This window comes from Chiloscyllium punctatum, chromosome 36, assembly GCF_047496795.1.
Source record: "Chiloscyllium punctatum isolate Juve2018m chromosome 36, sChiPun1.3, whole genome shotgun sequence".
Lineage (NCBI taxonomy): Eukaryota > Metazoa > Chordata > Chondrichthyes > Orectolobiformes > Hemiscylliidae > Chiloscyllium > Chiloscyllium punctatum.
The window spans coordinates 39,097,578-39,115,080 of NC_092774.1; the positions used below are offsets into that span (position 1 = coordinate 39,097,578).

General features: G+C 47.3%; 1 protein-coding gene across 1 annotated transcript; it reads left to right on the top strand.

The window, feature by feature from the left end:
• The first annotated feature begins 5,122 nt into the window (after positions 1–5,122).
• On the top strand, positions 5,123–15,815 carry LOC140460420 (uncharacterized). The gene is made up of 3 exons (XM_072554963.1): positions 5,123–5,251; positions 6,160–7,372; positions 14,997–15,815. The coding sequence occupies exons 2-3, from the start codon at positions 6,554–6,556 to the stop codon at positions 15,648–15,650; spliced, it is 1,473 nt and encodes a 490-aa protein (XP_072411064.1). The 5' UTR covers positions 5,123–5,251; positions 6,160–6,553; the 3' UTR covers positions 15,651–15,815.
• Positions 15,816–17,503: the final 1,688 nt, after the last annotated feature.

The following is a 17,503-nucleotide window of genomic DNA, read 5'->3' on the forward strand; positions in this document are numbered from 1 at the left end:
TAAACTTATGCCTGCTAGTTCTGGACTCCCCCACTCCAGGGAAAAAACCTTGTCTATTTCCCCTATCCATGCCCCTCATGATTTTATAAACCTGTATAATGTCACCCCTCACCCTCTGACACGCCAGAGAAAGTAGCCCTATATTGGTCAGAGCATTGAGTATATGAATTGGGAGGTCTCTGTCCAATGGTCACTGTTCCCTTCAATAATTCTATAATTGGAAATATATGACATAGCTGAAGGACAAAAATACAACAGATAATTGTATTTGAATCTCGGAGACGAGCATATTGAATATAAAACCACTTATGGGTGGCACGGTGGCACAGGCTAGTCAGGCAGCAGGAGAGTTGATGTTTTGGGCACAAGCCCTTCATCAAGAATGATGTGTAGATGTACAATGGGACCTCAGTGTCCTTCTGCACCAGTCACTGGCAGTTGTCAGACAGGTGGAGCAAGCTATCAGCAAAGCAAGTGGTATATTAGCAAGAGGAATTGAGTTGAGAAGTGGGGATGTCTTCCTGGGGGGGGGGGGGGGGTGTCATTGAACGTATTCACTGCTGAGTTCATCTGATATTTTGAACAACAATGGAATGGATGTTTATGGGGGATGTCAAGAAAATGGTTTCAAGACTAGTATAGAACAGTTACAGTGTGAGACAGCACAGAAACAGCCCCTTCAGTCCAACCAATCCATGCTGACTACGTTCTCAAACTAAACTAGTCCCACCTGCCAGTATTTGGTCTATATCCTCTGAATCTTTCCTATTCAGATACTTATCCAAATGTCCTTTAAATGCTATAACTGCACCTACATCCACCACTTCCTCTGGACATTCATTTCACACGTGAACCACTCTCTGTGTAAAATGAAAAATAGTGTCCCTCATGTCTTTCAAATCTTTCTCCTCTCTCCTTCAAAATTTGCTCCCTAATCTTGAAACCCCCACCCGAGGGAAAGGACACCTGCCATTCACGTTAGCTATATCTGTCATGATTTAATCATCCTCAGTAAGGTCACCTCTCAACCTCCTATGCTCCAATGAAAAATGTCCCAGCCTATCCACCAAAATGTAGGTATATTCATATCCAGTTATGGTCTGTGCAATACAGGTCCAGGCTCGAAAGACCAGATGTCCTAGTCCTGCTCCCAATTCTCACCCTCTGTGTCCAGTACAGCAAGAGACCATAAGACATAGGAGCTGAGATTAGGCCATTCAGCCCATCAGGTCTGCTGATAGCACACAATCGCAGCTGATAGGTTTCTCAGCCCCATTCTCCTGCTTTCTCCCCGTAACCCTTGACCCCCTTGATACTCAAGAACCTGTCTACCTCCGTCTTAAATATTCTCAATGACCTGTCCTTTACAGCCTCCTATGGCAATGAATTCCAAAGATTCACCACTCTCTCGTTGAAGATGTTTCTCCTTATCTCCGTTCCAAAAGGCCTTCCCTTTACTCTAAGGCTGTGCCTTCAGGTTCTTGTCTCTCCTACCAATCGAAACATCTTCCCAACGTCCTGTCTGTCCATGCCATTCAGTATTCTGTATGTTTCAATTCGAGTGTGGGCCTGTGTATCAGCATGAACCAGACCCTTCAGGATGAGATGCAGCAGGAATTAGGTTCAGCAAAGTGAGAATGGAGGGAGTGAGTTTGGGATGGAGATTTTCAGCTTCTAGGGAATAAGAGAGTTTGCCATAAATGGGAATTGAGCAGATGGGTCATTGGGCCGAAGTTTGGGAGATGGAGTTTAATTTAGACAAATGTGAGGAGTTGCATTTTGGTCAAGCAATCCAGGCAGAACTGATACAGTTAAGGGGAGTGTTGCTGAACAAAGACCTTGGAGTGCAGCTTCATAATTCCTTGAAAGTGGAGTCTCAGGTAGCTAGGATAGTAAAGAAGGCGTTCAGTATGCTTTCCTTTCTTGGTCAGTGCATTGAGTATGGAAGTTGGGAGGTCATGTGGCCCCTGTACATGAAATTGGTTGGGCCACTTTTGGAACACTGCATTCAATTCTGGTCTCCTTGATATAGGAAAGATGTTGTGAAACTTTGAAAGAGGTTGGAAAAGATTTACAAGGTTGTTGCCAGACTTGGAGGAATTGAACTACTGGGAGAGGGAGAATAGGCCAGGGATATTTTCCCTGGAGCATCAGAGACTAAGGGGTGACCTTATTGACGTTTGTAACGGGCATGGATAGGGTGAATACCCAAGATCTTTTCCCCAGGATGGTGCAGTCCAAAACTAGATGGTGCATATTTGAGGTGAGAGGAGAATGGTTCACAGGTGTGGTTGTGAAGACTGAACTTTCAGAGTAGCTGTCAAAGATATTTTGCCCTGACTAGGAGCAGAAGTTGTAACAGTGAAATCTTTCATTTATGAGCAAACAACTGAGTGAGTGAGTCCATCTGGGATTTTGGGGGAAAGTGGGAATTCATTGCACTTTGGGGATATAGCCCTTCCCTATCCAGTCATTTCTGCTGTTGGGTGAGACTAGACCTCAAGGTTAGGGGGAGTAGCTTTCAAACACAGATTAAGAGGAACTGTTTTTCCTGGAGAGTAGTGAATCTATGGAATTCTCTGCCCAGTGAAGCAGTAGAGGCCATTTCAGTATATTGAAGACACAGTTGGATGAGTTTTTGCATGGTTGGTGAATTAAGGGTAGCTTTGACAATGCAGGAAGGAGGAGCTGCAATGGTGGATCGATCAGCCATGATCTTAATGAATGGCAGAGTAGGTCTGACAGGACAAATGGTCTACTCCTGCTTTTATTACTATGGAACTATAACCCTGCATTTCCCATGGCTAACCCAGCTTCAGGATTACAAGGATTGGATCCTGAATATTGAAGGGGTAGTTAAATGGGCAGCAAAGTAAAGGTAGAGGGTTGGTACTGCGAATCAAAGCATTGATCACAGGGTAGTCTGGTGTCAGCTCAGATTTCAGGTCCTGATTTCTCTCTCCTCTGTTGACCTCCCTGTTCGCTTAGAGTAAGATGTTGGTCTGTCAGCTCTGCTGGATTTCTGCTGAAGCTTTGACCCCCAGTTTTACACCATTTGGAAGAATAAAACATTGAGTCAATCGAGACTCAACCCACCATCTCTCAGCCTGTCAACCATCCAGATACAGTGTTGTCATAGCAGGGAATCAAACAAGAAAATCGAAACAAAATTAGAAATAAATAGATACTCGTGCTTAATGTTTGTTCACTAGTAAGTATACCAGGATAGGGTTCTCCCAGGATTCTTATAGTGCCCTATTTTGAGGAATTCTGTCCCTTACATCTAACTATTAGTATCCAGCTATAATTTACAACAACATTTTCAACCACAGAAATAAAGCATCTGTTATCTCAATGTCTGTGTGATATGCAGCAAAGAAATAGACTTTTTATTTCTCTCATGTGTGTGTGTGTACACACAAGTCCATGGCAGTGAATTTGTAGTTGCAGCATTATATTTGCCGATACATTCTATTTTGCTCCTAAAATGAACAATCTGCAGACAGTCAATACATGTAGTATTATGTAAACTCAACTTTGAAAATAGAACCAACCTGACTCAAGGTTATGATACAGACAGGCTCTGATCTCACACCTTTCATTGATTGTCTGAGCTGAAATAGAGTCGTAGAGATGTACAGCACAGAAACAGACCGTGCGATCCAACTTGTCCATGCCGACTAGATATCCCAACCTATCTAATCCCACCTTCCCACACCTAGCCCATATCCCTCCAAACCCTTGCTATTCCACCTCTTCCTCTTGCAGCTCATTCCATACACATACCTTTGTGAAAAGGTTGCCCTTTAGGTCTCTTTTATATCTTTCCGCGCTCACCCTAAACCTATGCCCTCTAGAACTGCCCTCCCCCTCCTCCCCCATCCTTCCCCCCTCCCTTTGCCCCCTCCCTGCCCCTAATCCCTCCCCCCTCCCTCTCCCTCCCCTTCCTCTCTCTCCCTCCCTCCCCCTCCCCGCTTCCTCCCCACTCTCCTCCCCCTCCCTCCCCCCACTCTCCTCCCCCTCCTCCTCCCTCCCCCCACTCTCCTCCTACCCCCACTCTCCTCCTCCCCCCCAACTCTCCTCCTCCCCCCCAGTCTGAAAAATGTCATCTTCTGTTATAAAATCTTATTTATCTCGAAGGTGCCTTGCAGCAAGTTGTGGGATTTACATATGTGTGATACCTGCAACACATTCTAAAAGATGAAAGATTACACAATCCAGGTTTGTTCAATAGATCATTTCAGTGGCAGGGCACTGTAATGATTTTTCATAAGTTCTGTGCGTTATGATCTTATCCTCCACAACCACATGATGAAGGAGCAGCGCTCCAAATGGTACTCTTTTCAAATAAACCTGTTGGACGATAACCTGGCGTTGTGTGATTTTTAACTTTGTCCAGGTTAAGGTGGATTGGCGATACTAAATTACCCATAGTGGCACGGTTGTGTAGGTTCGGGTGGATTAGTCAGGGGGTGAATGTAGAGGAATGGGTGTGGGTGGGTTACCCTTTGAGGGGTCGGTGTAGACTCGTTGGGCCGAATTGCCTGTTTCCACACGATGGGGATTTGTTGAAGGGAAGGGATTTTCCCAACTGTGCAGGGCAGCGCCGGCCGTCTGGAGCGGGCGTAATGCGGATCAGTCTGACACCGACCATAGCAGGCGCAGTGAGGGCCAGCCGGATGCTGTCCGTCCGGAGCAGGCGCAGAGAGGGCCAGCCGGATGCCGTCCATTCGGAGCAGGCGTAGTGAGGGCCAGCCGGATGGTGTCCGTCCGGAGCAGGCGCAGAGAGGGCCAGCCGGATGCCGTCCATCCGGAGCAGGCGCAGTAAGGGTCAGCTGGAGGCCGCCGTCCGCAGCAGGCGCAGAGAGGGCCAGCCGGATGCCGTCCATCCGGAGCAGGCGCAGTAAGGGTCAGCTGGAGGCCGCCGTCCGCAGCAGGCGCAGTGAGGGCCAGTCGGATGCCGTCCCTCCGGAGCAGGCATAATGCAGGTCAGTGGGACGCCGGCGTCTGGAGCAGGCGCAGTGCGGGGGCTGGGTGTTGGCCTAGGTCCTGGCCTCGGTCCTGGCCTAGGTCCGCCCTTGTGATGTCACAACGCGGAAGTGGCCCTGTCAGTTTCAGAGTGAAACTCTTTCCGTCTGGGCAACTCTTTATCCTGGGAGCGAGAGAGAGAAGGGAGGGACATTTGTTCACTTTAGCAACTGGAATGAATCCAGGGAGGGAGCAAACTCAGCTATGAATCTTCATTACCTGGGTGAGTGAGGATGGAAGTATAGGATGGAGTTGTTTTCCCTAGCGCGGCAGAGTCTGAGGGGTGACCTTATCGACTTGTATAAAACCATCGGTAGTGTGGATCGGGTAAATAGACAAGGTCTTTTACTTGGGATAGGGGAGTCCAGGACAAGATAGTAACAAGATTTCGGGTGAGGGTGGGTGGGGTGGGCATTTAAAAGCATCCGAAGGGGCAAATATTTCACGCAGAGCCTGGTGCATGTTTGGAATGAGCTGCCAGAGGAAGTGATGGAGGTTGGTACAATTACAGCATGTAAAAGATATCTGGATGGGTGTATGAATAGAAAGGGTTCAGAAGCATATGGGCCAAGTGCTGGCAAATGGAACTAGATTAATTTAGGATATCTGGAAGATTTTGGCTGAAGGGTCTGTTTCTGTGCTGTATATCTCTATGACTCTGGCTTTCCACTAATATTTGCCACATCTGTATGTTCAGTTTCTCTCTGGTGTCAGTGTTAATGCCTTGATGTCTCATTTTGTTCCCCTCTTCCTAGGGGCATTAACCATTTTGTGTCTGGTTGTTCCTCAAGAAGCTGCATGGCAGGTTCACCCTGAATTAACATTTTTGTTTGCTTCCCAAAATCAGACCTGCTCGCTCTCAGCAGCATACCAATGTCGTGGAAGATATTAACTTTCAGGTGGAGTCATCCAAACTTCAGAGAGATGTCAGTCTTGATATTTTTGCTTTTCTGCCCCTGTAAGATCCTGAATCAATACCTTCAGGAGAATTAGTTAGAATGGAGTGAGAACAGAGAGAGAGAGTGGGATGGTGCTTTCAATTTTGTGGAATATTCTGCAGAAAGTAGAATTGCTTGTTCTGAGTTTCTATTCTGGACTGACAGTGATGACATTTGTAATCTCTTTTTACAGAGTATTTGAAGATAGAAGTTTCAAATCAACAGATGAAGGGCTTATGCCCAAAACATCAACTCTCCTACTCCTCAGATGCTGCCTGACCTGATGTGTTTTTCCAGCACACTTCTCGACTCACTGTACAGCATCTGCAATCCTTACTTTGACATCAATACCTGACAGTCACTCAATCCATCAGGACCTCAGCAATTTTCAACTTAGATTCTGTGAGAAGGAGCAAAGCTTTTTGGTTCCTGTTTCAATACATTTTCAGCATCAGTGGGATTGGATGAGAGACCCTACTGTTCAACTGCACTGAGTGTGGAGCCTGGAAGAGTGATACGGCCTGAAACGAGGAATTCACAGCGGGGAGAGGCTATACACGTGTTTGTGAGCAGCTGAAGTTTTGGCCATGGAGAATCCCGAGGAATCTCACCCTGTGGAGAAACCGTGGAAGTGTGGCGACTGTGGAAAAGGCTTCCGTGTCCCGTCTGCCCTGGAGATTCATCAGCGCAGTCACACCACGGAGAGGCCATTCTCCTGCACCGAGTGCAGGAAGGGTTTTACTCAGGCTTCTACCCTGCTGAGGCACCAGCAGGTCCACACAGGGGAGAGGCCATTCTCCTGCCCTGAGTGCAGGAAGGGCTTTACCCAGGCTGCCTCCATGCTGAGGCACCAGCGGCGCCACACAGGGGAGAGGCCCTTCAGGTGCCCTGAGTGTGGGAAGGGCTTTACCCGGGCCTCCATCCTGCTGACCCACCAGCGGGTCCACACAGGAGAGAGGCCATTCCCCTGCCCCGAATGCGGGAAGGCCTTCAGCAATTCCTCCCACCTTCTGACCCACCAGCGTGTCCACACGCGGGAGAGGCCCTTCAGCTGTCCCAAGTGTGGGAAGGGATTCAGTCAAGTGGGCACCTTGCGGAAGCACCAGCTGCTCCACACCGGGGAGAGGCCCTTCAGCTGCCCCGAGTGCTGGAAAGCTTTCAGCGATTCTTCTGCCCTGCTGAGGCATCAGCTGGTCCACACGGGGGAGTGGCCTTTCAGGTGCCCCGAGTGCGGGAAGGGCTTTAGCGATTCCTCCAATCTCCAGACCCACCGGCGGGTCCACACGGGGGAGAGGCCCTTCAGTTGTCCTGAGTGCGGGAAGGCCTTCAGCGATTCCTCTAATCTCCAGACCCACCGGCGGGTCCACACGGGGGAGAGGCCCTTCAGTTGCCTCGAGTGCGGGAAGGCCTTCGCCTGCTCCTCCCCCTTGCGGAGGCACCAGCGAGTTCATTTGCCATCGCAGGATGATGAAGGAATGACAGCCTAGTGCCATTATCAACTGGACTAACAGCCCAGTTCTGGCGAATCCTGCCGCGGAAGAAGACGGAATTGGAATTCGGTCAGAAACCTGGAGCTCAGTATTTAACGATGAAACCATTTTTGGGGGCGAAGAAAACCCCCATCTGACTGACTCATGTCCTTTTTAGGGAAGGAAACTGTTGTTAGGGGAAACGATTCACTCAGTCGTCCCAGCTGCATTGTTTCCCTGGTCTGGCCTACGCATGACTGACTCCAGACCTACAGCAGTGTGGTTGTCAACACAGCTCCCCCCACCCATACACAGGGAGAAACTTACTTGGATACAGGGTATGGGTTGAAATTATTGAGTGAAGCAATACTTTCTATGGGTTAAGGCTGTACCAAGGATCCAGTTACAAAGGGACAACTAGATGCTAACCAATAGTAAAGTGGAGGGAGTGTGTGGGTTTTGACCTTGAGCTGTTTAAAAAAAATCAGTTACTTTTTTCTATGCCATTTTGCTAGGGGAATCTGAAGCTGTAACAAAGTTCGGTCACAATAAAGGTTACCTGAACTTACCGTCAGGCTCAGACTCTCATTGAAAGCTTTGAGCTCCAAATAGTTTTTGTTTTAAAGCTGCTCATTTCTTTCAGCCTCCTGCACTAAGTTTCCAATGTCGTGTATCAGATGGAGCAGTGAATGAGGAGCTTGTATCATTAGAAATTGCAAATTTTTCAGGAGTGCAGGTGCTGCATCGTTTCAGCAGCATTGTAAAGTTTACTGGCAGCACTGGGAGGTGTGGGATGTGTTCGCTAGAAACTGTTTTGGGGAGCCGATCTTGGACTGGGATGGATAAAGTTAAAAATCACGCAACACCAGGTTATAGTCCAACACATTTATTTGGAATCACGAGCTTTTGGAGTGCTGCTCCTTCATCAGGTAGCTGTGGAGCAGGATCAAAGCACACAGAGTTTATAGCAAAATATCACAGTGTCATGCAACTGATAGGATATATTGAACAAACCTAGATTGCTGTTAAGTCTTTAATCTTTTCGAATGGGTTGCAGATTTCCTTAATGTATAAATCTCAGAATTTCTTTTAAGTTACAATCTCATGATGACTTAAGGTTTTATAAAAATAGGTGACTTCTGAGCTCAGACAATGCATGGCAGGTGTGAGGTTTGAGTCTGTCTGTATCCCATCTTGAATCAGAATGGTTTCATTTCTAAAGTAGGAATTTATAAAATACTACATGGATTGACTGCCTGCATTAACTGTCTGCAGATTGTGTGCTTTGTTGAGCGAAATTGCATGTATCTGCAAATGTAATTCTACAAATGCAAATTCACCCCATAGATTTTATATATATGTGTGTGTGTGTATGCATGCATGTGACCTTGTGCATCAGAGTGCGCGTACCATGCTTCGTAAAGTGTGGGTGTGTTGGAGTATAAGCCTCAGGAGTTGAGAGTGTTGGGGTGTGTGTTTGAGAGGTATGGATAAAAGCAAGAGCTTGCATTTTGCTAAAATAAAGAAGTGCAGGACTTGTACAGTTAATGGGAGAGCCCTGAGTTGTATTGTAGAACAGAGAGATCTGAGGGTGTTGAGGTACATAGAAGTTTGAAAGTTGCATCATTGGTAGACTGGGTGGTTAAGAAGGCATTTAGCACACGTGCCTTCATTGTTCACACCATTGAGTATAGGAGTTGGGACATAATGTTGAGTTTATACAGGATGATGGTGAGGCTACTATTGGAGTACTGAGTACAGTTTGTCCTGTTATAGGAAGAATACTATTGGAGAGGGTTCGGAAAAGATTTGTCAGGACTGGAGGGTTTGAGTTATAAGGAGAGGCTGAGACTTCTTTCACTAAAGCAGAGGAGGTTGAGGGGTGACCTTATTGAAATATATAAAATCATGAGAGGTGTAGTAAAGTGATTAGCAAAAATAGCGAGGCGCACATATTGATATGTCGAGCTATGGGGGGGTGGGGGGAGGAGAGGTGTGTGTGTGTGGTGGTGGTGGTCATTGTGGCTCTATCCTTTTTTCTCCCATTGGCCTTTGGTCAGTTAGAAACTGTCAGTAACTTCATCTCCACAGAGTCTACTACGCGTGCTCCTCAGTGTCAGCAAAAACACCGCACATGCTTGTAGCTGTCCGCAAAAACAGCGCTACATTGTTTTGATAGACCAATGAGGAGTACGGGAGGACCAGTAGGAGTCTAGTCTTCTTGTTAAACACAGCCTATCTATTGTCTGAAGGTGGACCATTAGCTTCTCAAGCGGCTGCTGCTGCTGCTTCTCTCTATGAATGAAGATTGAGATTCACCACAGACTGGAACTTCCTCTGTCCAACATCTGTGAGCACAGCGATCTCTCTTCTCTCCCCCCTCTTCTATTCTCTTTTTTTCATGCTGGGGTTCAATTTTTGACTTAAAGCAATTAAAAGCAGAGGGAGGGAATCCAGGGAGGGGACAGACTGGAAAAGTTGGTCCAGGTCTGTGTCTCAATTGGCAAACACATGGCAAATGCGTTACCTCAGTGTGAAGTTATAGCCGGTGTTGTGGAAAAAGAAAACAGCACAAAGCATTGTTTAAATGATCATATATTGGGATGTGGAATAAGTGAGGATGCAGAAGCTGGAGATCAGACTCAAAAAATGTGGCGCTGGCAGCACAGCAGGAAAGACAGCATCCGAGGAGCAGGAGAGTTGATGTTTCAGGCACAAGCCCTTCATCAGGAATGATGTGTGGATGGACAAAGAGGTCTCAGCGTTTTTTCACACCAGGAGAAATTGAGGTCTGCAGATGCTGGAGATCAGAGTTGAGAGTGTTGCTGGAAAAGCTGATTTTGGGCTGATTCTCCTGCTTCTCGGATGCTGCCTGACCTGCTGTGCGTTTCCAGCAACATGTTCTTCCACACCAATCAATGCCAGTTGTCAGACAGGTGCAGCAAGCAATGCGCAAGGCAAGTGGTATATTAGCAAGAGGCATTGAGTCCAGAAGTGGGGATGTCTTCCTGCAGTTTGGGGTCACTGAATACATTCAAGGCTGAGTTCATCTGATATTTTAAACAACAATGAATTGGATGGGTATTGGGGAAGGCAAGAAAATGGTTGTGAAGACCAGTACAGAAGAGTTAGAGTCAAACAACACAGAAACAGACCCTTATCCGAGGATGGATGTGGTGTCCCTACTTGGACAAATAGGTAGAAAACGAGCCACTAGGATATATGAACATCAACTAGCCACAAAAAGACATCACCCACTATCCCTAGTATCCTTACATATGCATGAGGAAGGACATCACTTCGACTGGCACAACACATCCATCCCAGGACAAGCCAAACCGAGACACACACGAGAATTCCTAGAAGCATCACATTCCAACCAGAATTCTATCAACAAATACATTGACTTGGATCCCATTTACACCCCCCTGAAAAAGAACAGGAAATGACATCGCCATACGAAATGATGCCACCACAGGAAATGGCATCACTGGCCCAAAGAAATCCAAACATCTAAATAGGAAGTGAGCTACACCACTGGTGTTTCATCTGGAGGCTCACTGCAGATGTTACCTAGTACAGTGATGAAAATGAAACTTCCAGCTCAGCGAGCAAACCTACATCCAGAACCTCAACCTGAGCTACAAACCTTCTCAAAACTCACCAGTTTCATGGTCCATTCTGGTTGCTGAGATTCTTCATATTGATGGATCCACTCCAATTAAACACTGGGAAGGATGAAGCTACTGCTTTCCAGTTTTTGCATCCATCTTCATTCCTGAGCTACTGCCTCCATCTCCCTCTCCCTTATAACTCTCAGATTCAGCCAGGCTGTTCATAACTTGCTGCATTGGATTCTGAGAGGAGCTTCTGACCTGTGCCAATACAAAGCCTCCTGTATCCGCCTCTGTCATCTCATTCGAGCCTGTCCCATTCTCAAAGTAGCTGCTGCTGCTGGAATCATCTTTGGTCCCTTCCTTACCTCCAGGCTTGACTACTTCAATGATGCAATCAATAATTTTACGCATTTGCCCTTCTGTAAACTTGAAATCATCTAAGACTTTGCTCTTGTTTCATGGCAACAATTTTCATTACTCTGTGGCTCATGTGTCCACTGACCTGTGCTGGTGCCCATTCAAGCAACAACCAAATTTTAAAATTCTCATTTTAGTCTTCAAATCTCTCCAATGGTTTCTCCCATCTTTATCTTTGTAATCTCCATATGTTGAGATGAGTGTGCTGCTTCAGTAGTGAGTGTCTTTGAACAGAACTTGCAGGTAATGGTCTCGAATGTAACTGCTGCTCTTGACCTTCTTAACGGTAGTAGTTGGAAAGGAGCTATCTAAAGAGTTTTGACTTTCCAAACATCCTGATATTGCTTCCTTGATAATTGATTCTAACAACTTCCTATTAACAGCTGTTGAACAAACTGGTCTGCAATTTCTCACATATTGCCTCGCTCCCTTTTTGAATACAGGTGTTACATTAGTATTTTCCCATTCCAGTGGATTCAGAAGATATCAGAGCAGAAATGAGGCCATTCAGCCCAGCAAGTCTGCTCCTTCACCCAATCATAGCTGAAATCAACTCCTTTCTGGCGCTTTCTCTTCGTAACCTTGACAATGAAGAATCTACCTATCTCAGTCTTAAATAAACTCAATGAATCTTTCTTAGGTCCAAGGAATTTTGGAATATTGTGACTAACGTATCCACTTCCTTTAGTACATGAGAATGTGGGCCATTAGGCCCAGGGGACCTGTCCGCCCTCAATCCTAATAGTGTACCAATCGACGTTGATTGTTTCAGTTCTACCCTTTCCACAGCCTCTGACTTGCCTGTTCCAATAGGGATAGTATTGCTGTCCTCCAATGTGAAAGCTGAGGAAAGTTTTGATTTAGCAGCTCTGCTATTTTAGTGTTCCCCATTAACTCAGCGGTATTACCTTCCAAGGGACCAACATTTACTTCAGCGATTTTATTCCCTTCAGCATACCAATAGAAGCTCTTGCTATTCTTTTTGATATTTTGTGCTGGGTTTATTTCGCAATTTAACTTACCTATTTTTATTGATTTTATTCGTATCCGTTTGTTTATGTCTGAAAGATTCTCAATGCTTCAGCCTTCCAGAGGTCTGGAATAACATTTCTGAAAATTGAAAGAAAGTACATTCAAACTTAAAAGAAACCCACCTTTCAAGTGGCTGAGGGCGGGGAAAACGATCGCCCCGCCCCCATTGTCTTCGAATTCTTGGAGGACTCCTCCAACCGCGCCACTTCGGCGGGTGATGGCGTCACCAGGAGGGACCCCGCCCCCTGTGAGTTGGCGCATGTGCAATGGGACAAAGACCGTGTTACTGAGTGTGGGGGAGGAATGGCGCCGGCGGCTGAAGGAACAAGAACAGGAGCCGCTGGAAAAGCTGAGCAGGTCCGGCAGCTCGTGTCGGGAGAAATGTGAGGACGGGTTTCGGGTCCCGGTGATCCTCCTTCAGGACAGGACCAGGTTTCAGAAACATCCCGGGGAGGTCGCCAGGCCCGAGCGCCAAGACCTGGCTCCTGCCCCCGGGGAGAGGAGACAGTGAGACAGGGTAGGATTGGGAACCGCGGGAGGAGGGAGACTGGGGAGTTTATAAACTCCTAGGGGGAGGACTGAGGCCTCCAATAGAAGCCCCACAGGCCCAGTGTTTACTTCACCGGCGAAGGAGCTCTCGGGTTGCCCGGGCAACCGGCCGCCATCTTTGTGAGGGTCAGGCGCATGTTGTCCTGGGACGGGGTTGTTGGATTGTTGTATAATATTGATCTCCTCTGTACTTTGATCTTGAATATTTTTTAAATGTACACTGGCTTCAATTTATGAATTCTAAGTACAGAAGCAAAATATAAACATCTCCTTACATGGATCCCAACATATGCATAGGAGCCAAGACTGCCTCAAGATTTACTGAGGTGCTGAATCAATAGCTCTTTCCCTTTTGATTAATGAAGGTGGTGCCCAGCAGACTGCTGCTCACAGCCTGTTCTGTCAGCCTTTATGGGAGAGATACGATAGCAAAACCCGTGTAGCCAAGTAATTTGAAGTCTCACTTTGGTGCTTTAATCCCCTCAAATTCAGCATAACGTCAAGGCTGTAGGTGTACCAGACTCCCTAGGACAGCCAGGATGGATAACAAAGAGGAGAGCTGAGGTGTTATCCTCGTCAAGCCTGTAACTTCTGCAAAAAAGACCATGAAGTTAGTTAAATGCAATGTCCCCTTCAGCAATCCCACGCTGACTCTTCCTAATCCACCTTTCCCCATAAAACTACAAATTTTGACCAGAATAACTATTTCTGCTTTTCCACCAAATTTAAACTGGCTGCCCTGTCATTGCTGAGTATATGTTTACAACCTTTCTTAAACAAGGCTACAATGTTTGCAGTTTTTCAGTCACTTCCTCCAATTCCATGGAGGACCGTTGAATTATGGTGAGTGCTCCCACAATTTCTGTCGTCCCTTTCTTCAAGATCCTTGGATACATTTCATCGAGTCCCAGTGCCTTGTCAACTTCTAAGTGCCAACAGCTTATCGAAGACTACTTTCATATTAATTTTAAACTTATACAGTGACAAAGTCACCTTGTTGGTTTCCCTGTAAAAATTAGTTAGAGCAGAGTGAGAACAGAGGGGGAGAGAGAGTGGGATGGTATTTTCAATTTGTGGAAGAATAATATTCTGCAGAAAGTAGAATTGCTTGTTCTGAATTTCTACCCTGCACTGACAGTGATGAATTTTATTATTTCTTTTTGCAGCGTATTTGAAGATCTGAAGACAGAAGTTTCAAAATGAACAGGTGTAAGCGTTATGCCAGAAACATTGACTCTCCTGCTGCTCGGATGCTGCCTGACCTGCTGTGCTTTTCCAGTGCTGCGTTTTTGGACTCTGACTCTCCAGCGACTGCAGTCCTCACTTTGACATCAATGTCTGACAGTCACCCAATCCATCAGGACCGCAACAATTTTCAACTATGATTCTGTGAGAAGGAAACAAGCTTTTTGGTTTTTGTTTGAGTACTTTTTCAGCATTAGTGGGACTTGATGAGAGACCCTACTGTTGCAGTGCACTGAGCGTGGAGCGTGTAACAGCTATACGGCCTGAAAACAGGAATTCACAGCAGGGAGGGGCTGTACATGTGTTTGCATACAGCTGAAGCTTCAGCAATGGAGAAACCATGGAAGTGTGGTAACTGTGGGAAAAGCTTTCGTGCCCTGTCTGTCCCGGAGACTTATCAGCGCAGCCACACCGGGGAGAGGCCGTTCTCCTGTCCAGTGTGTAGGAAGGCCTTCAGCAAATCCTCCGACCTGCTAAAGCACCACCAGGTCCACAGAGGGGAGAGGCCATTCAGCTGCCCTGAGTGCGGCAAGGCCTTCATGAATTCCACCGCCCTGCTGACCCACAAGTGGGTCCAGACAAGGGAGAGGCCCTTCAGCTGCTCAGAGTGTGGGAAGGCCTTCAGCAATTCCTCCGACCTGCTGAAGCACCAGCGGGTCCACACAGGGGAGAGGCCATTCTCCTGCCCTGACTGCGGGCAGGCCTTCGGTGATTCCTCTGCCCTACTGACCCACCGGCGGGTCCACACAGGAGAAAGGCCCTTCAGCTGTCCTGACTGCGGGAAGGCCTTCAGCAAATCCTCTGACTTGCTGAAGCACCAGCGGGTCCACACGGGGGAGAGGCCGTTCTCCTGCCCAGAGTGTGGGAAGGCCTTCAGCTATTCCTCTGCCCTGCTGGCCCACAGGCGGGTCCACACCGGGGAAAGGCCCTTCAGCTGCCCCGAGTGTGGGAAGGCCTTCAGCAGTTCCTCCTACAGGCTGAACCACCAACGGGTCCACACGGGTGAAAGGCCTTTCAGCTGCTTAGAGTGCGGGAAAGCCTTCAGCAACTCCTCCAACCTGCTGACCCACCGGCGTGTCCACACAGGGGAGAGACCCTTCAGCTGCCCCGAGTGCGGGAAGGCCTTCAACAGTTCCTCCCACCTGCTGACCCATCAGCGGGTCCACACGGGGGAGAGGCCGTTCCCCTGCACAGTGTGCGGGAAGGCCTTCAGCAATTCCTCCAACCAGCTGAACCACCAGCGGGTCCACACGGGCGAGAAGCCCTTCACCTGCTCTCGGTGTGGGAAGGGTTTCACCCGCTCCTTCAACCTGCGGAGCCACCAGCGAGTTCACATGCCATTGCAGGAGGATTGAAGGAGCAATGGGTTGGAGGGGTTGGTAGTGGTGTTGGGTGGGGAGAGTGTGTGCGCTTTGACCTTGAGTGTTTTAAAAAAAACCCTACTTTTTCTATGCCTTTTTGCTGGGGGGAATCTGAAGCTGTAACAAAGTTAGGTCATAATAAAAGTTACCTGAACTTAACGTTGGGCTCAGGCTCTCATTCAAAGCTTTGAGCTCCAAATGGTTTTTGTTTTAAAGCTGCTCATTTCTTCCAGCCTCCTGCACTAAGTTTCCAATGTCATGTATCAGATGGAGCAGTGAATGAGTAGATACTATTGTTAGAAATTGTAAATTTTTCAGGAGTGCAGGTACTGCACCATTTCCTCAGCACTGTGTAAAGTTTCCTGGCAGCAGTAAAGTGTGTGGGCCGTGTTCACGAGAAACGATGTGGAGGAGCCGGTGTTGGACAGGGGTGGGTAAAGTTAAAAAGCACCAGGTTATAGTCCAGGTTATTTGGATGCACGAGCTTTCAGAGCACTGCTTCTTCATCGGGTAGCTGTGGAGCAGGATCATAAGACACAGAATTTATAGCAAAAGATCACAGTGTCATGCAACAGAAATGATATATTGAAAAAAACCTGGATTGCTGTTAAGTCTTTCATCTTTTAGAATGGGTTGCAGGTTTTGGTTCATTAATGTGTAAATCCCAGAACATTTTTTAAGTCACAGTCTCGAGATGACTTCAGGTTTTATAAAAATAGGTGACATCTCAGCTCTCAACGTATGAAAGGTGTGAAGTTTGAGTGTGTCTGTATCTGAAGCTTGAATCAGACTGGTTCCATTATCAACGTAGAAATTTATAAAATAATACATGGATTGACTACCTGCTGATTTCTGCTCTGAAAGCACACATCGAATGTATCTGCAAATGCAAATTCACCCCATAGACCCATGTGTATGTGTTTGCATGCTTGGTAAAGTTTGTGTGATGGAGTATAAACCTCTGAGAAGTCATGTGCGTGGGGTGTGTTTGTATGTGTGTGTGTCTGAGAGACCATGTGTATGTGAGAGGGTCTGCGTAACTGTATGTGAGAGAGAGTGTGAGTGTATAATATAGTGGGGTCACCCAAGGTCCCTGTCGAGACTATCCTCATGGGTTCCGAACTTTCATCAGCCTCTGCTCGGCCACTAAAAACAATTGAGCAGTTACACAACACTCGTTGGAGAGTGCAGGGTGGGACTTGTCTTTTGCTTTGCAGAAGGTGGGAGGCTCTGGATGAGAGCAAACACATGATGGAGGACTTTGGCTCAGAGTTGGAGCTGGAAGCCAGGCTGCATACGCATCAGGGGGAAAATTAACCAGCATTTTATTCCAGGTGATGGTCATTCATCTCCAGACAGAGCCTTCTCATTGGGTCAGTGGACAGGATCAGGTGGGTGAGAGGTAAAGGGGATCAGAGAGGGCTGCAGGGGGGAGGAGCTAACTGGCTGGGTGGTGGGAGGAAGAACAAAGTTGGGGGGGTGGGGAAGGTGGTGGTAAGGGACAGAATAGTGACAGATCGTTTCTGTTCTCTGCAGTTGGCAGCAGGAGGCATCAGGATTCAGGAACCAACGTGCTCAGGGCTGGAGAAGTGGGAAAGGGAGGCTGGTCCAACAATGTCAGGAAGACACAGCCAATCAGAAGCTACAAAGACAAAGCAGAACCCCAAAGCTATGGGCAGCACAATGACTCTATGGCTAGTGCTGCTTCCTCTCATTACCAGGGACCTGGGTTTGATTCCAGCCTCTGGGGACTGTCTGTGTGGACTTTGTGCATAGTTTACCTCTGGGTGCTGTGGTTTCAACCAACAGTCCAATAATCTGCAGTTTAGGGTGGGTAAGCCAGGGGG